Raw genomic sequence first — 21,434 nt, 5'->3', positions numbered from 1 at the left:
AGGATGGTCTCGAACTCCTGACCTCATGATCTGCCCGCCTCGACCTCCCAAAGTGCTGGTATTACAGGTATGAGCCACTGCACCTGGCCATGTCTTATATAACTTTTATCTCCAAGTGCCTATTATTGTGCCTAGCACACAATTCAGGCACCCGATTCACAGTTGGAGTTCAGATTCTAGCCTTATCGCTTACCAGCCCTGTGAGCATGAGTGTATGCTACCTCATGTTTCTGGGTCTTTCCGTTTATGAAAGATAAGATACTTGCTTCAGGCTGTTCCTGGCTGTTAGTCTAACATAGTTGTGTGTAATTTCTGTCTTCCCAGCAAACTGCCCTATGATGTGACCCCTGAGCAGGCACTAGCTCATGAAGAAGTGAAGACCCGGCTAGACAACTCGATCAGGAACATGCGGGCTGTGACAGACAAGTTTCTCTCAGCCATTGTCAGCTCTGTGGACAAAATCCCGTGAGTGCCGTCAGTTGTCATGACCCCCAGTAGAGCCCAGCACTAGTACCTTTCTGCTCCTTGCCCCTTCTCATTAAGTTTTGTCCATCTCACAGTTACGGGATGCGCTTCATTGCCAAAGTGCTGAAGGACTCGTTGCATGAGAAGTTCCCTGATGCTGGTGAGGATGAGCTGCTGAAGGTAAGAATCTCAGAGCTGGCTGACTCCTGCCCTTTGAGGACGAAGCTAGAAAGCCAGGCCTGACCATAGATTATTACCAATAGCCTGAGTGTAGGTTCTGGCAGTAGCTCGCCATTGATTATGAGCTTTTGAAAGCAACTGCAATTGGTAAACAATACCTTTCTTAGGATGAAACAGTTCCTATAGTTTGGCGCACAAACATCAAACAAGTAGAAAGATGGATTTTTCCTGTACTCAAATGAGTTTCTTTGAGTCCTGTCTTTTCGCTGTAGTATTGTTCCCTCTGCTGGTGACCTGGTGAATAGTAGCAGGCACAATTGTTTCTGCTAAGGCTGTTGCTGATAACTCTTTCTTACTCAGCTATGCTCTTCTCTTTTCTTTTTTTTTTTAATCTGAATGCTTTTTTCTTCTCTCTCCTAGTTCTGTGCTTTCCTACAGTGAGGCCTCGATTCTAGACTTTCTGTTCAGGTGAATTAATTTTATTTCTTTTGAATGAAACTCTAGGGGAAATGCTGTGACTGTTCCTGAATTCTTCTGTGGAAGAGATGTGTGTTAAGTGAATTTAATTTCAGAGGCATGAACTTGGCCTTTGAAGTCTGAAGCATGAAGATATTGGGAGGTGGGGTTATGCTGACTAGGTCATGTAAAGAATTTAGCTGTGTTTGTTAGCTTTTTTTTTTTTTTTTTTTTTTTTTTTTTTTTTTTTTTTTGAGACAGAGTTTCGCTCTTCTTACCCAGGCTGGAGTGCAATGGCGCGATCTCGGCTCACCACAACCTCCGCCTCCTGGGTTCAGGCATTTCTCCTGCCTCAGCCTCCTGAGTAGCTGGGATTACAGGCACACGCCACCATGCCCAGCTAATTTTTGTATTTTTAGTAGAGACGGGGTTTCACCATGTTGACCAGGATGGTCTCGATCTCTTGACCTCGTGATCCACCCGCCTCGGCCTCCCAAAGTGCTGGGATTACAGGCTTGAGCCACCACGCCTGGCTTGTTAGCTTTTTATAATGAAATCCCATCTATATGAAAGTACAAAGTGCATGTGGGTGACAGCAGCTTTATTTGCTACCATGACATGTGAACAAAAGATGCCCTGAAATACTTAATAACAGACTTTAAGTGTGCCATTTTTACCTTCTGAATCTGCTCTTTCGTTAACTACTGGCAGTGGTTTTCGTTGTGTTCTCATTGTTTTCCTGTGTTGAACAAAGGGATGTTTCATTGTTTTAGTTCCAGGCCATGGGAGAGAGTATGTATATGTGCATGCGTGCATGTGTATATGTATTTTTTATTTATGTATTTGTCATAGGACTACATTTTCTGGTTTTCTTTGCTAGCAAAGTCATTCGTGGCTTACTTGGTGGTATGTCTTTTAATATCCATCTTTCTGTTTCATCTCTTCCAGATTATTGGTAACTTGCTTTATTATCGATACATGAATCCAGCCATTGTTGCTCCTGATGCCTTTGACATCATTGACCTGTCAGCAGGAGGCCAGCTTACCACAGACCAACGCCGAAACCTGGGCTCCATTGCAAAAATGCTTCAGCATGCTGCTTCCAATAAGATGTTTCTGGGAGATAATGCTCACTTAAGCATCATTAATGAATATCTTTCCCAGTCCTACCAGAAATTCAGGTAAGGGGAAAGGTACAAGTGCTTAAGAGTCTGTGGGTGTATTTTTATCATTGAGGGGAAAGACAAGATTAAAAACCAGACTACTGTATTATAGAATACATGTTTGATGTGTCCAGGACTCCAGAAGGTGATGCATTTATTTTCAAGAGAATTTTCTTGTGAAATAGATAGTAGTTAACATAAAAATAACGATTATGTATTTAGTACATATTACTGTATAATCAGAGATGAATTGGAGAATGCTTTTAATTTTTGTAAATTAACATCTAGTTTTGAATTCAGTGCCTCAAAGCACTATCTTAGAGATAGAGCTGGTTCTCCTAATGGTGTCTGAGAACTGTTTTAAATCAAGTTGCAGTGGTTCTTACGGGTAAAACTATAAACTAGGTGGAGAAAGAAGTTGTTAGAGCCAATATCTCACAGTTGTCAGGCACAGCAGACATAGCAGTTTCTCTTGAAGTAACTGTCTTGACTGGCTTATGTTTGCGCTCATTGTGTGAGAGTTTTGTGGAACATTCTCTTGCCAACTTCTCATGCACATGTCACTTTTTGGGGGGGCTACCTCTGGTGCTTATTTCAGACGGTTTTTCCAAACTGCTTGTGATGTACCAGAACTTCAGGATAAATTTAATGTGGATGAGTACTCTGATTTAGTAACTCTCACCAAACCAGTCATCTACATTTCCATTGGTGAAATCATCAACACCCACACTGTAAGTATTTTTCTTTAATTATTTAATTTCATTGCTGTGTCCTTAATTATTTTCCTTGGCTACTGCTTATCGCCTCTGGTAGCCAGGTGTCTCACCTTCCTGTGATCTAGCTGACAATACATCGCCTTGTTGTCTCTTTTGTTGCTTGTTATTCTTAACACGATCTACTGCTAAGTTTCTACAAGGTCTCCCCAGGCCACCTGTATCAGAATCATATGGGCTGATCATTAAAAATGAAGTTTTCTGGGCCCCACCCCAGGCCTAGTGAATCAGAATCCCACTAAATTCATCTAGTGCCTTGATTTAAAAAAAAAAAAAATAGTGCTTTTACTCTTCTTTCTTTTTACCTCAGCCCTCTGCATTGTTTTTCTAACATGATCTAGAATACTAGCTTCTTTCTCTGTGTAGCCTTGTAGTGGATTTTTCCCTTGGAAGCTGGAGCTCCCTGTTTCTTCAGATTTTTCAAATAATTCATTTTTTCCCTTTTGGGTACATAGACATGTAGAATAGGCATGAGGACATATGAAAAAATGTAAATGAAATTTCGGGGTTACTGTCATTTCTGAGGGCATCACCTGGGATAATGGCACCTTGAAGGCTTTGTTGAGTGTCTCTATGATAATTAGAACATTGATTTGGCATGCTTTCCTCTGAATTAAAATCATGTCATACACTGAAAACATTAAGTAAAAGTCTGCATGTGAGTTATTTGAACTGGTAGTAGTGTGCATTGATGACTTTGAGCAGGCGTCCCCAAACTGCTGCCCACGGGCCACATGCAGCCCCATGAGGCCATTTATCTGGCCCCCCGCCGCACTTCAGGAAGGGGCACCTCTTTCATTGGTGGTCAGTGAGAGGAGCACAGTATGTGATGGCCCTCTGTGTAAAAAGTTTGGGGACGCCTGACTTTGGGTATTGAATTCTGAGTTTCTTTTTTTTTTGAGATGGAGTCTCTCTCTGTCACCCAGGCTGGAGTGCAGTGGCATGATAGTGGCTTACTGCAGCCTCTGCCTACCAGGTTCAAGCAATTCTCCTGCCTCAGCCTCCCTAGTAGCTTGGATTACAGGCGCGTACCACCATGCCCTCCTACTTTTTATATGTTTAGTAGAGATGGAGTTTCATCATGTTGGCCAGGCTGATCTTGAACTCCTGATCTCAGGTGATCCACCTGTCTCTGCCTACCAAAGTGCTGGAATTACAGGCGTTAGCCGCTGTGTCCAGCCTCAGTGTTCTTTCTTATACACATAAAGGACACATTTGAATCCTTTATGGCCACGAGGTTAAGAGACTGCCAGTATTTCCTCTTCTTGCATCGTAACATATGTCATTCAACAGAGCCCAATGTGGTGCTTTATGTTACATTGTTTATTTGGGTTAGTTTGCTGAGGATGTGCTTGTTGGTTCTTTGAATATAGGAACTTTGTTGTAACCTCTTTGTGCAAATCATTTTTAGGCATTCTGGGGAGGGATGGGCTGGAGAGTAGAACATGTAAATGGAGTTGATCATTGGTGTTTGCAGCTCCTGTTAGATCACCAGGATGCCATTGCTCCAGAGCACAATGATCCAATCCACGAGCTGCTGGACGACCTTGGCGAGGTGCCCACCATCGAGTCCCTGATAGGTAACAGAAAGGGGAACATGACAGAAGAGTGTTGCAGTTGCCGTCTCCTGTTTTCTGCACTGTACCAAACTCTGGATATACATTGGAAAATAAAATAGATGTGATTCTGATAGTTTCATATGAGACAAAACAAAACAACAAAGTCCAGATGTGGTCACTGTCTATGAGGAACTGGAGTCGGAGGAAGAGATCATTTTCAGTGCAGATACATACTGCCATTTGCGCTTTTTAAAAAAATTGCAGATACACAAATAATTACATAATTATAAGCTACAAGTCCTTTAAAGGAAAGAATTGGTTTGTTGTGAGACAGGGTCTCCCTCTGTTGCCCAGGCCGGAGTGCAGTGGTGGAATCGTTGCTCACTCCAGCCTCAAATCTGTGGGCTGAAGTGATCCTCCTGAGTTTTGTGGTTTTGTTTTTGTTTTTAAATAGAGATGGGGTCTCGCTATGTTGCCTAGGCTGGTCCCAAACTCCTGGCCCCAAGCGATCCTCTTCCTTCAGCCTTCCAAAGTGCTGGGATTACAGGCCCAAGCCACTGCGCCCATTCAGAAAGAATGTTTTGAGAGAGAATTGTGATATTGTAGTGTTGAAATGATTTCTCAAATGTTTATGAAGTTATCATGGATCCTTTGCCTTTATCATTTGACATAACAACATTTTATTTCTCAGTAAAAGTTGTTCCCACCACACACTGTACATGTTAGCTGATTCAGGTATTATCTTAGATGCGCATCATCTTTTATTTGTATTATTTCTCCCCAATATCTCCTCTCTTTATTATGCTGATTCTTTCCACCCTCCCAAAACTTCAGGGGAAAGCTCTGGCAATTTAAATGATCCAAATAAGGAGGCACTGGCTAAGACAGAAGTATCTCTCACCCTGACCAACAAATTTGATGTGCCTGGAGATGAGAATGCAGAAATGGATGCTCGAACCATCTTACTGAAGTGAGTATCAAAAGTAGGAAGAATGAGGAATGTAATCCAAATGTTTCCTGGCCTTTGGAGCAGGAACCTGCTGGGTCATACCTGAAATGACCATACTGCCTCTCATACTTGTCATAATCCCAGTCACCAGTCACCTTGCTTATTGAACTTGGCACAGGGCTTACCTGCCTTATTTTGCTAATATGCTACAACGAAATGTAAATCTTGGAAAGCCTAACCCTCGTACCTACTTATGGTTGGGCAGATAGCCTAGTGCCTTGAGTACTGTGTGCTAGCAGCTGCCACTTGGGACTTCCATGAGGTGCTGTTTGTGCTGCTGCTGATTCGGTCCACTTGAAAGGAACTACAACACTGGTAATATTTAAATGCTTCCCCCATCTCGTTTCAGTACAAAACGTTTAATTGTGGATGTCATCCGGTTCCAGCCAGGAGAGACCTTGACTGAAATCCTAGAAACACCAGCCACCAGTGAACAGGTAAAATTTAGGGTTTAACATACTCCTTTGGTAGATAAGCCCTCCTGATAGGCACATGTCAGAGAAAGGAGGGGAGACACAAATAAGAGGTGGTAACTTAGGGGTGGGCGTGAACGTAACTGGGGGGCAGCGATATTATGGCTCATGTGAAAAGTTATTGATTCCTGAGTCCAGGGGGCGATGTCCTTTGGGCAGGAAGCTCACTAGCACTTGCCTATAGAATCAGTGCGTCCATCTGGTATATCCGTCCCTTGGTATCTACAGGGGATTCGTTCCAGCACCCATTCCGCCCACTTCTCCACCCCCGGCCAAAACCGAAATCCATAGATGAAAGTCCCTTCTATAAAATGGTGTAGTATTTGCATATAACTCATACACATTCTCCCATATACTTTAAATCATCTCTAAACTACTTATAATACCTACTGCAATATAAATGCAAAGTAAATAATTGTTACTGTATTTTTAAATTTTGTATTATTTTTTGTTGTTGTTATTTTTGTTTCAAATAGTTTTGATCCAGGGTTGGTTGAAACCATGAATGTGTAGGGATTTCTTTTGCCGTTTATTGAATATTATATGGTTGGAATTCTGTTAAATGCTTTGGTAGGTAGAAGAAAAGTACAGAATGTGGCTCCTAAGCTCAGTGAACTCATGATCTTGTTAGGGAAGTGTGACATATATACCTGAGGCAGTGATGAAACCATTCAAAATTAACTGTGATATTGATTAAAATTGATAGCAGTTCAGGAAAGAGGCCAGTGAAGCAGTACATTAGGAAAGCTGCCTAAAAGAAGTGGAAGTGGAGCCAGACGTATAAAGGTGGATAGGAGTTGGATGTGCAGGTAAGACAAGAGAGGACACTCAAGGCAGGAGAGCGACGTGAGCAGAGGAACAAAGCAGGAGGAACGTGATGCAACCAGACCCTGTGGCTAGAATGAAGCTGTAGGTGGAGGCGAGCAGTGAGAGAGAAAACATGAGATCAAATTATTTAGAACTCACAAGCTAGTTGGGAATTTGGCACTGCAGAGATAAGGAATAAAGAGCCTCTGTAAGGTTCAAGACCATTTAATGTTAATTAATTCAGCAGTACCAGCAGAGTAGATGGTAGTTGAGTCTTCTAGGTGTGTGATAAGGTCCAGTGGGGTGGGCGGATGGGGGTCAGGACCTGGCATTGTGAAGGGCTGGATGAGTCATGTCCTATCTAAGACCTTTGTTTCTTTTTTCTTTTTTTTTTTCTTTTTAGCTTGAGACAGAGTCTCACTTTGTCATCTAGGCTGGACTGCAGTGTAGTCATTTTGGCTCTCTGCAACCTTTGCCTCCTGGGTGCAAGTGACTCTCCTGCGTCAGCCTCCCGAGTAGCTGGACTACAGGCTCATGCCACCACCACAGCTGACTAATGTTTATATTTTTAGTAGAGTTGGGGTTTCACCATGTTGGCCAGGCTCATTGACCTCAAGTGACCTGCCTACCTAGGCCTCTCAAAGTGCTGGGATGACAGGCATGAGCCACTGCACCTGGCCGAAGACCTGTTTCTTAGTTGTCAAATAAGGAAAGTAGGTCAAGTCATTCATTTTCAAATTTTGAGCATGGTAATGTTTTATTACATGACAACTTACCTAGAAGCCAAGTATGTAAAGCAGGTACTCTGCCACTCTGAAGCTACGCTGATAGCTAGGAATAGGGCATCTGAAACCCAGCCCTATAGGATTCTGTGGTACCTCCAGCAAACCCTTAAGGCTGCACAGGGAACTGTTTGGAAACCATTGTCTTAAATGAATTCTCAGCTCTCAGTTGCCATGACTGATTACCGATGAGATATGTGTGAAAGGCAAGTAAGGACATATAAAACAATACTTGAAACATGTTGAACCTGCAAAGAAGTTTGAAGTAAGAAAGGAGGAGCCAGTCTTTATTGAGAACCTAGTATTCTTTTGGTGCTTTCCCCTCTGTTCTTTCATTTAATCCTTGCAGTATTCCTTTGAGTTGAGTTTTTTCATCCTTATTTTATGGATGAGGAAACGAAGACCCTTAAAGGTTAACTGGCCAAGATCATCAGCTTGTAGTGACAGAACCAGAGTTGGATCCTCTTCCGTCTGCCTCCAAAGCTTATGCTCCTTACATTATGCGATGCAGGGTAGTCTTGACATTAGGGGGGAAAAAAGGAAATATTGGGAAAGGGAACTGTCCCACTTACGGGGGAATTACAAGTTTGAACTATAGGCCATCCCAAATGGAAACATCCCAGTACAAACAGTTCAGGATATGGCACCAGAGCCATAGTCACAAAGATTTGGGATCTGTCAACACAGAGGCAGTCATTGAAGTATTGAGAGTAAACAGAAAGAAATGGCCACAGGTCACTTGGAAGTACCAAACCCTGTGCAGAGCGAGAGGATGAGCAAGGTAACAACTAAGAAAAAAACATTGGATTTTCGATGGGAGAATGGTAATTGGTGATGAGAGCAGTAAAGCAGAAAGTGCTGAGGCTGGGCACTAGTAATCCTAGCACTTAGGGAGGCTGAGGTGGAGGGATCACCTGGGGTCAGGAATTCAAGACCAGCGTGGCCAACATGGTGAAACCCCATCTCAAGTAAAAATACAAAAATTAGCTGGGTGTGGTGGTGGGCACCTGTAATCCCAGCTACTCAGGAGGCTGAGGCAGGGAGAATTGCATGAACCTGGGAGGCAGAAGTTGCAGTGAGCCAAGATCGCGCCGTTGCACTCCAGCCTGGACAACAGAGCGAGACTCTGTCTCAAAAAAAAAAAGAAAGAAAAAAGAAAGTGCTGAAAGAATGGAACAGTGAGTGTAGATCATATGTTGGACAGTGACAGATATTGGATGGCCACTATGAAGGATGGCAGTATCAGGGAAGGTGTTTCCCTATTGCGATGTAGCGTCTACAGCATGTTTGAAAGCGGATGCCAGGCTTGAGCATGATTCCACCTGGACAAAGTGACAAAAAGAATTATCAAGGATTCACTGAGCACTGGTTGTGTTGTATTCGTGTAGTTATAACATTTATACAGCTAAGTTCTGAATAAAATGAAATGGCTTCTGTGTCTCAAAATGTGGTAGAGAAAAATGACTTTGTAGCCATTAGAGTCCAGTCTCACAATTGGACCTGGAGTTCAGGAGAGAAGCCCTAAGCGGTTGTGTGATTGTGTAGATATCATCTCTCACAGGGAGAAAGAGATGTGCCTCTGCTTCATGCAGTTTCTCATCTAGCACTTAGCAGGGGGTAGAATTTGTTTCCTTCTGTTTCCAGGTTGGATTTTTCAAACTGTGTAAGTGCGGATTCAAGTTTAGGATTAGTGTGGTAAACTTGCTGAGAACTTCTTTTTCCCATCTTTAGGAAGCAGAACATCAGAGAGCCATGCAGAGACGTGCTATTCGTGATGCCAAAACTCCCGACAAAATGAAAAAATCAAAATCTGCAAAGGAAGACAGCAACCTCACTCTTCAGGAGAAGAAAGAGAAAATCCAGACAGGTTTAAAGAAGCTAACAGAGCTTGGAACTGTGGACCCAAAAAACAAATACCAGGAACTGATCAATGACATTGCCAGGGTACTGCATTTGGGGGACAGAGGGGACCTGGCCTTGTTGAAAGCCAAGGGGCTCATAAAGAGACAGTAGTTGTTCAGATACCAGCGTAGCTTCAGTTTATGACGCATTAGTGTCCTCCTCTCTAAGAAACCATGTCTGACTCTCCAGCATGAGGGCCTTGCTGACCCTGAGGTGGCTTATTCCATTTCCTAAATTACTAAGGAGAAGACCTTAACTGGAGCCTCCTGTGGCCCTAAAGAATTTGTCTTTGGCCTTAAATAATTCTTCCAAATCTTTTTCATGATTACTGTGAAATATAAATTCACATCAAGCTGATCATAAAATCCTTGATTTGTGTGAATCATCTCAAGCTGAGGAGCTTTGGTGAGAACTAAGAGTTTAGGTGTGCTCTGCTGTTACACTAAGATCATATATTATGCACATCTGGGAACTGGTAGTTGATGTATTATAATTCTCTTTTTCTCCCTGTCCCAACAAAATATTTAAGAGGTCCAAACCAGCTTTGCAAGTAAATTCTAAAAATGTGTAAGTCTAAATGTAACACATTTCCCTACTAGAAGATACAAATGAGGGAAGAAAATTTGAGATCTTAATTTCTCTCTTAATTTGTGAAAACGAATTACTGCCTGTTGAACGTATGGTTAAGCCAGGCACAGTGGCTCACATCTGGAATCTCAGCACTTTCGGAGACCAAGGCAGGAGGATCAGTTGAGACCCCATCTCTACAAAAGAAATTTTTTTAATTAGCCAGGTGTGGTGCCATGTGCCTGTAAGTCTCAGCTACTCTGGAAGCCGAGGTTGGGGGATCACCTGAGCCTGGGAGGTCAAGACTACAATAAGCCATGATTTCAACCACTGCACACTACAGCCTGGGTAACAGAGCAAGACTCTGTCTCAAAAAAACAAATTGTATAGTCATATTTAAGAGAGAGTTAAGTATTGCTGGATTCTGGCATGAAATGATAATGACTCAAGAAGTGCATCGTACCTGTCGTTTTTCTAACTTTAATAATTATGTCTCAGGATATTCGGAATCAGCGGCGGTACCGACAGAGGAGAAAGGCTGAACTTGTGAAACTGCAGCAAACATATGCTGCTCTGAACTCGAAGGCCACCTTCTATGGGGAGCAGGTGGATTACTATAAAAGCTATATCAAAACCTGCTTGGATAACTTAGCCAGCAAGGGCAAGTGAGTATTTTTTCTTTTATAAGAATCAATGTCAGGGAAAAGAATTATTAGAGTGAGGAAAAAGCAGAGGCAACTGAAGTGACATTGGAGATTTTTGCTTAAAATACACTGGATCTATATATTCTATTAGTCTTTTATTTTGCCTCAATTTTCTGTAAAATTGTGTAGTTCTATTTGTTAGTGTGTGGAGTGTGGGATTTCATGGATGCTTGTTGCTAAGTATTCCTTTTGCAAAATACCTTTTTGGGGCTAGGAAAGGTGACTCACACCTATAATCCCAGCACTTTGGGAGGCCAAGGCAACTGTATCATTTGCGGTCAGGAGTTCAAGACCAACCTGGTCAACATGGTGAAATCCCATCTCTTCTAAAAATACAAACATGAGCTGGGCGTGGTGGCACGCGCTTGTAGTCCCTGCTACTTGGAAGGATGAGGCAGGATAATTACCTGAACCTGGGAGAATCCAGCCTGGGCGACAGAGCAAGACTCCGTCTCAAAAAAAAAAAAAAAAAATCTTCTTGGTCCTAGAAATTAAAATCGTGGAAGAAGATCATCTAGTGGTCCCCAAATCACTTAAGGAATATTATACAAATTTGGATCCCCTTTCCCTTTCTATACTTTTTGGGGACAAGATTATAGGCTCTGATTTTTTCCTGGGTGCTAAGGAAAGTCTCATCCAGCCTTCTTGGCACTGGCCACAGACTATCAGCATGCCCATTTTACAGGGAGGGAACTGAAAAACCAGAGAGGTGGGGTGGCAAGAGCAGATTTTCCTTGTAGGGTTAGTTTATTTATTCCTTTTTAACAGTTTTCAAATCTCAGAAAGACTGAATGAATAGAACAATAAGCACCCATATGCCCTTCACCTAGATTCATCCGTTTTTAACATTTTGCCATATCTGCTCCCCGTCTCTCCGGCTCGTACATGTACTCTGTTTTTCTCTTTCTCCTGGAAGACTCCCTGGGGTCAGGTAGGGCTGATGGGAAGGGACGAAAAACAGGTGCACCTAACCCGGCTTGCAGAGCTGACTCCTGTGAGCTTTCGACATGTTCCCATCATTCTTTGTGTACTACCTGAGTTTCTGTCACAAGATGTGTCATGTTCAAGCTGTAGTTTCCCCTCCCCAGGCCCAGAATGAACTGTTTCTCCCAGCATCCCTGGTTTCTTTAAAGGAAGAATGATATTTAGAAACCAAGATCTAGACACTAGGTGTGTTCGTTGCCAGATTTGTTATGGCCTCCAGGCCTTCTAAGCAGACACACCTAGATTCTCATTTCTTTTTTAATGCTGCATATTATTCCATTATACAGATAGATACAACAGTTTGCTTAAACAGTTCTCCATTGATGAACATTTAAGTTGTTTACAGTTGTTTGTTGTTATTTTTTAAATTCTGCAGCTAATAACCTCTTGTACATATGTTATTTTAAAAATGTGGGCATATTTCTGAAGTTACCACTTCTTGCCTAAATTATCCTAATAGCCTCCTAACCTGTTTCTTTTTCCTTGTTTTCATTCATCTGTAATTCCTGTGCTGGCTTAAATGCTCGTACAAAGTGTTTATTTGATGGTATTTGTATTTTTTCCCTACACAGCCAAGGGGCTTAGAATAACTCCTTCGCTCCTGGGATTCAGTGCCATTCCCTCAGGCTGCCATGAGAAGCTCTCGTAGTTACTTGTTAGGCGCTTAATTTCCCAGAAGGACATAGGAGAATTAAGACTCTGTTAATTTCATGGGAGTGTTCTCAAATATAATTTAAACTCAAAATGGAAGCAATTTGGTAATTTTCCCCTGTTTTGCGGAGGTATTGCTTAGGCTAATTCTACCATTTGTTTGCCATTTTAGAATTGGTATGTTACTTATGTTTATGTCTGGAAGTTTGGTTTCTGACCTTGTTTCCTTCAGTTACCAGTGATGAAGATTCATAGTAGATGGTTACTTATAGAAAATGACATGATGTGATTTTTTTGCAGAGTCTCTAAAAAGCCTAGGGAAATGAAAGGAAAGAAAAGCAAAAAGATTTCTCTGAAATATACAGCAGCAAGACTGCATGAAAAGGGAGTTCTTCTGGAAATTGAGGACCTGCAAGTGAATCAGTGAGTCTTTGCTTTTTCTTTTATAAGCTGATTTTTATTTCTGCATTTATCACATCTTTGTCTTTTTGTCTTCATTTCTCTTTTCTGGGTGATTACTTTTAATGTTATTTATTTACATACTGCTATGTGTAGAATTAGGCCTCACACTCAGAGTTAATTTGTCATAAAAGAGTTTTTCTTTTCCTTTTCTGCAGAACATTTGTCTCAGAACATGTTTACTTCTTTGTTTGGGTTTGATCTTAATTTTTCCTCATTAAAGCAGGACCATTCCGTGGATTTCTTCTGTTTCTGAACCAAGAATAAATTAAGCGTAACAATAAGAGGAGTTTGCTTTATTCCACTTACAGCTACAAACAGTCACTTATCTTCATTTTCTTTTCTGGGAAGTATCATCTTGCTTTGCACATGGTTCACGGACCGGATGTGTCATCCTCCCATAGGTCCTGGGCCCAGCATCATTAGCAAGCATTTATTTATTTATTTATTATTATTATTTTTTTTTTTTTTTTGAGATGGAGTTTTGCTCTTGTTACCCAGGCTGGAGTGCAATGGCGCGATCTCGGCTCACCGCAACCTCCGCCTCCTGGGTTCAGGCAGTTCTCCTGCCCCAGCCTCCTGAGTAGCTGGGATTACAGGCACGCGCCACCATGCCCAGCTAATTTTTTGTATTTTTAGTAGAGACGGGGTTTCAGCATGTTGACCAGGATGGTCTCGATCTCTCGACCTCGTGATCCACCCGCCTCGGCCTCCCAAAGTGCTGGGATTACAGGCTTGAGCCACCGCACCCAGCCAGCATTTATTGAGCATCCGTCTCCTTAGTCACCCCTGTGACCTCTGTTTGGGGGGGGAAAAACAAAACACTTCAGAAAAAAATAACCTTTTACATTTTCTGATTCTAAAATAATATGCATTCATTATTTGTTTTTTTTTGTTTGTTTGTTTGTTTTTTTTTTTTTTTTGAGACGGAGTTTCGCTCTTGTTACCCAGGCTGGAGTGCAATGGCGCAATCTCGGCTCACCACAACCTCCGCCTCCTGGGCTCAGGCAATTCTTCTCCCTCAACCTCCTGAGTAGCTGGGATTACAGGCATGCGCCACCATGCCCAGCTAATTTTTTGTATTTTTAGTAGAGACGGGGTTTCACCATGTTGACCAGGATGGTCTCGATCTTTTGACCTCGTGATCCACCCGCCTCGGCCTCCCAAAGTGCTGGGATTACAGGCTTGAGCCACCGCGCCCAGCCTGCATTCATTATTAAACTTTGAAATATGGTAAAGCATAAAAAAGAAAACACCTGTAATTCCACAAGCCAGAGATAACCACTGAAATTGTTTTAATATATTTTTTTCTATTCACATAAAGATTATCCGTGACTCACCCACTTGTTTTATCTAACTACTTTATATATGTATTTATTTTATTTTATTTTATTTTATTTTATTTTATTGACAGTCTCTCTGTCACCCAGGCTAGAGTACAGTGGTGTGATCTCAGCTTACTGCAGCCTCGGCCTCCCGGGTTAATTCCCCCGCCACAGCATCCTGAGTAGGTGGCACTACAGGCGTGTACCACAACACCCAGCTAAGTTTTTGTGGTTTTAGTAGAAATGGGTTTTTACCATGTTGGCCAGGCTAATCTCAAACTCCTGACCTCATATGATCTGCCCAGCTCAGCCTGCTAAAGTGCTGGGATTACAGGCCTTTTTAAAATTTTTTTTGAAATAATCTCGCTCTGTCGCCCAGGCTGGAGTGCAGTGGCACAATCTCAGCTCCCTGCAACCCCCACTTCCCAAGTTCAAGTGATTCTCCTGCTTCAGTCTCCCACGTAGCTTGGATTACAGGTGCCTGCCACCATACCCAGATAATTGTGTTTCACCATGTTGGCCAGGCTGGTCTTGAACTCCTGAGCGCAAGTCATCTACCCTCCTCAGCTTCCCAAAGTGCTGGAATTATAGGCATGACCCATTACACCTACCCTCTAACCACTTAATATTTTTTAACAAACTAGGACAGTACTGTTTATGGTCATGTATCCAACTTTTTTCTTACACATTATACTGTGAGCATTGTTTATATTCATTGAAAGCATCCTTTTTAATGAGTATATAATTTTTAATTTTAATTTTTTTTTTTTAGAGACAGAGTCTTGCTCTTGTCACCTAGACTAAAGTGCATTGGTGTGATCACAGCTTACTACAGCACTAACCTCCTGGACTTAGAGATCCTCCCACCTAAGCCTCCCACGTAGCTGGGACCATAGGCGAATGCCACCACACCCAATTAATTATATCTTGTAGAGACAGGGTTTCACTTTGTTGCCCAGGCTGGCCTTGAACTCCTGGGCTCAAGCAGTGCTCCTGCCTTGGCTTCCCGAAGTGCCAAGATTACAGACATGAGTCTCCGCACCCAACATTTCCCTTCTTTCGTCATTATTTTCCACTACTGTTCAAGTGCCTACCTCTATCTGCCTTTCTTTCTTCCTTTTAATTTGCTTCTTTAGGCTTAGAAACTAAATAACCAACTAAATCTGTTAAAATTATTTATCACTTAAGATAAATATCTTTAAGGAGTAACCTGTGTGGCGTTCTGGTTGCGTGTGTATTTCAGTGTGTGGGTTTTTGTGACTTCTCGTTTAGCTCTCAGTGACCCTTTTACATCCGTCATGGTTCTCAGCTCTGTTCATAATAGGTAAGGTAGCTCCATAGTTGAGTTCTGGAAACCTGGGGTGCTATACTTTGATCACCCAGAGAATATCATAATCCCTTTTTCTTTTGCCCCCTCCCCCCAAAATTTCCTGACATATTACATGTTGTGAATGAGTGATAAATATTTTTAATAATAACAATTTATCTTTGGTTATACTGAGTGTGCTTATATACACGGCACCTACTCTTTCTAGAAAACCACCTCCCTTGGTGTTTTTTTACTGACCCTCTTTCGTTTATTTACTTCTCCCAGTCCTCAAACATGTGTGTATTCACACGCACATACCCTCTCCTTCCAGCCCACTTTCCTCTATTTTCTCCTTTTATCATTAGGTTTCATTTTCGGCCTTGTGGAAGTGAAGAGAATTTCTGTGCTGTCATCCCTTCTCAGGCTACTTGTGGCACTCCCCAGTGGTTCCTCTTTCATAGCATGCAAGTGCTGCAGGCAGAAAGAGGTTGCCATTCCTCTCTCCAAGTCCCAGAGCAGATGGGACCTAGGCGTGGTAATCCGGCTGCTTCCGCTGCAGAAGGACTTTCCACTTGTATTTTCTACCCATTTGCACCCTTGAAGACTTGGTTTATCTCATTTCCCCATTTCACAGAATATTTTTATATGAGAACATAAAAACCACACCCTTATGATGTTATGTTTCAACAGGTTTAAAAATGTTATCTTTGAAATCAGTCCAACAGAAGAAGTCGGAGACTTTGAAGTGAAGGCCAAATTCATGGGAGTTCAAATGGAGACTTTTATGTTACATTATCAGGTGGGTAGGCACCAGTAGAACTGAAAGCTTTCTCTGAGATTCTTGTCCAAGTAGGAGAAATAGACAAAGAGGAGACTCACTTGAGGAAAGCTGTCTCCATTCAGCAGTAAGCTAGGCTCCACGCTGGGGAAGGAAGCTGAGGGTTTCAGGGTGTCTGGTTTGGTGTGTGTGCCCTGGAGAGCTTTTGCAAATGTAAATCCTCAGAAAACATTTATCTGAAGCTTCCACTTAGTGCGCCACTAAATAGAGCGGATACCTTGGACTTGAACAAAACGCTTAAGTACGCATGCTGACATTGCAAAATTGTAAGCCCACTCAGCTTGAAATCTTTTTTCTCATTTTGATTTGATATAGGTGCTTAAAGGTTAGAGACACTTCTGACGAGGTGTGTGTAAATTTTGTTTGTAAACTGAATCCTATATTAAATCCAAAAAGAACTCAGAAGTGACTCACTTTGTAGCCTAAAGTTCCCTAGTTTTTGTTTAGAAATATCTGCTTTTTACCTGTTACAAAATAGCAGGACATTGTGAGGATTCCTAGGCGGCATCCGACTCCTGTAGCTTTGTGTGTGTGGCACCAGACAGTCTGCTCCTTTTTTCTTGCACTGCTTTACACAACCATGCTCTGCCAGCCCAGGCAGGTAGGTGCCTTCCTGTGAGTGTGCATTTGGGCTTCTGCTCATGCTGCCCTCCCTCCTCTCCCCTCCCCTCCCCTCCCCTCCCTCCCTCCCTTCCACCCCTGCGTCCCAACCCGCCCCTTTTGTTCCTCCATCTTTTGTGGAGTACTTGCCTGTGTGTGCCTCCCCCAGCCAAGCCATAATAGGTGGTTTCCCCTTTGCTTCTGTAGCCCTTGCAGACATCCTCTGTTTACAGTAGGTGTTGACTTATTTCCCTTCTCCCCACTAAGGCCATAAACTCCTTAAGGACAGGTAGTATTTCTTAGTCATCTTTGTTTCCTTCTCAGTGACCAGTAGACCATTAAAACATGTTAGCTAAACAATGTGAAATGATTTTGTGATGCACATAGCTAACTAAAGTACTTCCACCAAAGAAAAAGGAACCTCTTATTCCCTCAGCTTCACCAAATTATTTTTTTAATTTAAAAAATGTTTTATTTACATGGTGCTGTCAGAACATATTTTTATTTTTTAATTTTTTAACCAATTTGTGTTAGGCCAACCAGTCTGCCTATGGTAGTTTATTCAATGTGGGGTGACTGCCAGGTTTGAGTATTGTATTAGGCACAGGTCCCAGCAGCCCTCATGGAGCTGCTAGGATTTTTCCAGCAGATGATTGAACTTACAGGGTCCTTTCTTTTTTTTTTTTTTTTTTTGAGATCTAGTCTCACCCTGTCACCCAGACTTGAATGCAGTGGTGCAGTCTCCACTCACTGCAACCTCCACGTCCCGAGTTCAAGTGATTTTCCTGCCTCAGCCTTCTGAGTAGCTGGGATTATAGGCAAGCACCATTACGCTTGGCTATTTTTTATATTTTTAGTAGAGACGGGGTTTCACCATGTTGGCCAAGCTGTCTTGAACTCCTAACCTCCTAATCCGCCTGCCTCGGCCTCCCAAAGTGCTCGGATTACAGGCGTGAGCCACCGCACCCAGCCTTGTGGGGCCCTTTCAAGCCCTTTGACCCTTGCTTTCTCCTCACCACTCTTCCAAATTTTAGAAGTGGGACCACTCAGATTTCATAAACTTGTTTAGGACCAGTGGAGAAGATAGCAGGAAAAACAGGAGCTTTGCAGTCGGATCTGGATTTACCATGTCCCTCTCTGTCCTGTTGTGCAAGTCATTTAACATCTCTGAGCCTCAGTAGTTTATCTTTAAAGTTAGGATAGTCACACCTCATAAAAATTTGTGAGGACTTTAAAAGATGCTACATAATGTGCTTACGCAGTGCCCGAGCACATTATGCTAATAAAGCACCAAGTTCTCTCCTTTTCCCTTGCCTTCAGGACAGAAAATGTTCTTGTGTGGAACAGAAATGAAGAGTCTAGCAGATAGTATTGAGATAACATTACTAGCCTTGTCTCATTTCCTGTGCTTAGTACATTTCATCATAGGTTTCAATGCCTTCGCCTTTTCCAGATTTATTAAAACTAGTGACCCATAACCTGGATGAAATGTGAAAATGTCAGTGTGACTTCTGAAATCAAAAGCTTGGATGTTGTGTGGCAACTGAACATGTTTCTTTTTCTTTCCCTGTATGATTAATTTTGATATGAACAACATGACTTCCTAACTCCAAATTAACCGGAAGACTCCCTTGGCCAGCGCACCCTGTTGCTGCAGCGCTCAGGCTGGTTGCGCAGTGGGTAGTTTCCTAGCTAGGAGCTTCTCTGTGGCCCCATTTCACATCTGGCGCACAAGGCAGCCTCAGCCCATCTGGATTCTCCCTACATCACGCCCTTTTTCCTTGTTCCACAGACTTGATTCACTGTCACAATGTTTTGTTTTTTAAAATAGGACCTGTTGCAGCTACAATACGAAGGAGTTGCAGTCATGAAATTATTTGATAGAGCTAAAGTAAATGTCAACCTCCTGATCTTCCTTCTCAACAAAAAGTTCTACGGGAAGTAATTGGTTACTTGCTGCCAGCCCAGAAGGACGAAGGAAAGAAGCACCCCCAGCTGCCTTTCTAGGTCCTTCTTTACTCACTGGAAGCAAAGACCTAGGCCACAACGACCCCTCAATCTGATGCACTCCCGATGCCACATTTTTAACTCCTCTCCCTCTGATGGGACATTTGTTACCCTTTTTTCATAGTGAAATTCAGGCTTAGTCTGGCCTTTCTGGATTCTTCATTTTCTTCCATTACTTAGGAAAGAGTGGAAACTCCACTAAAATTTCTGTGTTGTTACAGTCTTAGAGGTTGCATTACTATATTGTAAGCTTTGGTGTTTGCTTTAATTAGCAATAGGGATGGTAGGACTCAAATTTTTGTCATTTAGAAGTGGAAGCTATTAGCACCAATGACACACATGCGTAAGACATACAACTAAAATGTCATGTTCTTAACGATTGTTAGGTTGTCATTTAAAAGTAAATGTCATGTTGTTAACAGCTGTTAGGTTGTCATTTAAAAGTCAAGTTCCTTTCTATTTCTGTCCTATCAGGAAAGTTGAAGGATATGAGGATCACTGCTTCTCTCCCATTGTGCTTTTCTTTATGGACAGGAGCTAATAGAAGTGACTGTTGTATGTTCAAAGGATCCATTTCTAGAAAAAAGGAGATATTGTTTTTAAATTTCATCAACAAACTTGGGCAATTCTGTTTGTGTAACTCTCCATCTAGTGGATGGGAGAGTGCGGTTGATAAAATTCAGCTACTTAGGTAAATTCAGAATGGGCGAAGACAGCTGCCTGTTTGTGTTGGTGCCCAGAGATTGACTTGATTCAAAGAGACAATTCACTCCATCCCTCTGGCAGAGGAAAGAGTTGGCCCTAGTGTAGAATTGTCTTTGTTTTTAAAACTTTTATATCTGAAGAGTGTCTTATCGAAGTATAGATGTATTTTTTAAAACGTGGGTGATAGGAATTTTAAAGATTTATATAATGCATCAAAAGCCTTAGAATAAGAAAAAGGTTTTTTAGATTGGTTTATCTGTATATCTGAACTCTTGAGACTTATAACTAAAACACTAGGATTTATCTGCAGGATTGCAGAGAAATAATTCTGCCTTAAATTGTCTAAAACAAAAACAAAACCAGTCAACTTTTGTTACATGTGAGATTGAAACCAATTTTTCTCCCTTTTTTCTTTTGCTGCCCACATTGTGCCTTTATTTTATGACCCCCAGTTTTCTGGGCTTATTAAAAAAAAGAAGAAAAATCAGTTCTAAACGTTGAATTTAGGAAGCTTTTGTTCTTGGATAAAAAGTAATATACTTTTTAAAAAATCTGTTTATCCAGGAAAAGATATTAAAATCATGCTGCTGAGCCTCTATTGTCTTTTATGTTTTGGTTCGGTATTCTTTTATCATAAATTTTTAGCATTTAAAAATTTACTGATGTACATTTAAAGCCAATAAACTGTTTGAATGAATAACAAGCTATGTGGTGTGTCCCTATTATAAATGCATTGGAGAAGTCTTTTTATGAGACTCTTGACTCAGGTCCATGGTTACAGCCCACAGGGAGGCGTGGAGTGCCATGGAAGGATTCACCACTACCCTGACCTTGTTTTTTGTTGTGTTTTGGAAGACAGGTTTTTTTTAAATAAATGTTTCCTCAGATTAAAGGATGATGCTATTACAACTAGCATTGCCTCAAAAACTGGGACCAACCAAAGTGTGTCAACCATGTTTCCTTAAAAGAGGCTGTCAGTCCCAAAGGCCACATCCAAGGCAGGCAATAATGAGCAGAGTTGACAGCTCCTTCAATAAAAACTGTCAATTATTTGTAAGGATTATAGTCCCTTAACAGAACTGCTAATGCGCTTCAAGAATGTTGATGATGATGATGTAGAAGTATGGTTTTAATGGCATAGAAGATACCTAAAAGACTCCTGGCATTGAAACCATGCAGTTTTCAACACTGTTATTTATTAGCGGTAGCCTTCTGTCCCCTCTCTCCTCCTCCTTTGACCTTCTCCTAGACCAGACATCATGACATTTACCATGAATTTACTTCCTCCCAAGAATCCGGACTGCCCATCAGATTGTTGCTGCCCACAATTGCCTTTGTATCTCTGTATGAAATAAAAGGTCATTTGTTCGTTGTTTGTGTTTTTCTCGGTTTCGTTGTTAACAGTTGGCTACACATCTTGAGTAGAGTGAGATGTAATAGTAACCACAACAGCAAATAACCCCTTTCTTTTAAAGGGGAAAACATAAGTCCACTGTTCAATCACTAAGTGTCTCAAAGTGATTTTTAATGTGTGAATGTGTGACTTCAACCTTTTTAATGGATATGCTTAAGTTACCATCCCCATAAAAAGATGGGGGTGGGGAAAGCAAACATTATTTGTCACTTAATTCTGATTAACTAATGGTGGAAAGTTTAAAATTGCAACAGCATTTCACCTTTTCTTAACTGACACACTAGGTGTTGAGCACACAGAGG

At 41.7% G+C, this 21,434-nt stretch overlaps 1 protein-coding gene across 1 annotated transcript in view; it reads left to right on the top strand.

Moving 5' to 3' along the window:
- Window positions 1–21,086, top strand: part of IQGAP1 (IQ motif containing GTPase activating protein 1) — a 116,313-nt gene extending 95,227 nt beyond the window's left edge. Inside the window, exons 27-38 of the mRNA XM_010349494.2 lie at window positions 325–465; window positions 561–645; window positions 2,050–2,282; window positions 2,863–2,995; window positions 4,515–4,617; window positions 5,431–5,566; window positions 5,955–6,042; window positions 9,399–9,611; window positions 10,635–10,801; window positions 12,776–12,898; window positions 16,259–16,367; window positions 18,838–21,086. Coding sequence (XP_010347796.1) covers window positions 325–465; window positions 561–645; window positions 2,050–2,282; window positions 2,863–2,995; window positions 4,515–4,617; window positions 5,431–5,566; window positions 5,955–6,042; window positions 9,399–9,611; window positions 10,635–10,801; window positions 12,776–12,898; window positions 16,259–16,367; window positions 18,838–18,951 — 1,645 coding nt within the window. The 3' untranslated portion in view covers window positions 18,952–21,086. The remainder of the gene's footprint in view (window positions 1–324; window positions 466–560; window positions 646–2,049; window positions 2,283–2,862; window positions 2,996–4,514; window positions 4,618–5,430; window positions 5,567–5,954; window positions 6,043–9,398; window positions 9,612–10,634; window positions 10,802–12,775; window positions 12,899–16,258; window positions 16,368–18,837) is intronic.
- The last annotated feature ends 348 nt before the right edge of the window (window positions 21,087–21,434 follow it).

Source organism: Saimiri boliviensis, chromosome 5 (assembly GCF_048565385.1).
Source record: "Saimiri boliviensis isolate mSaiBol1 chromosome 5, mSaiBol1.pri, whole genome shotgun sequence".
Taxonomy (NCBI): Eukaryota; Metazoa; Chordata; class Mammalia; order Primates; family Cebidae; genus Saimiri; species Saimiri boliviensis.
The sequence above is the reverse complement of the archived record's forward strand: the minus strand, read 5'-3'. Positions and strand labels throughout refer to the sequence as shown.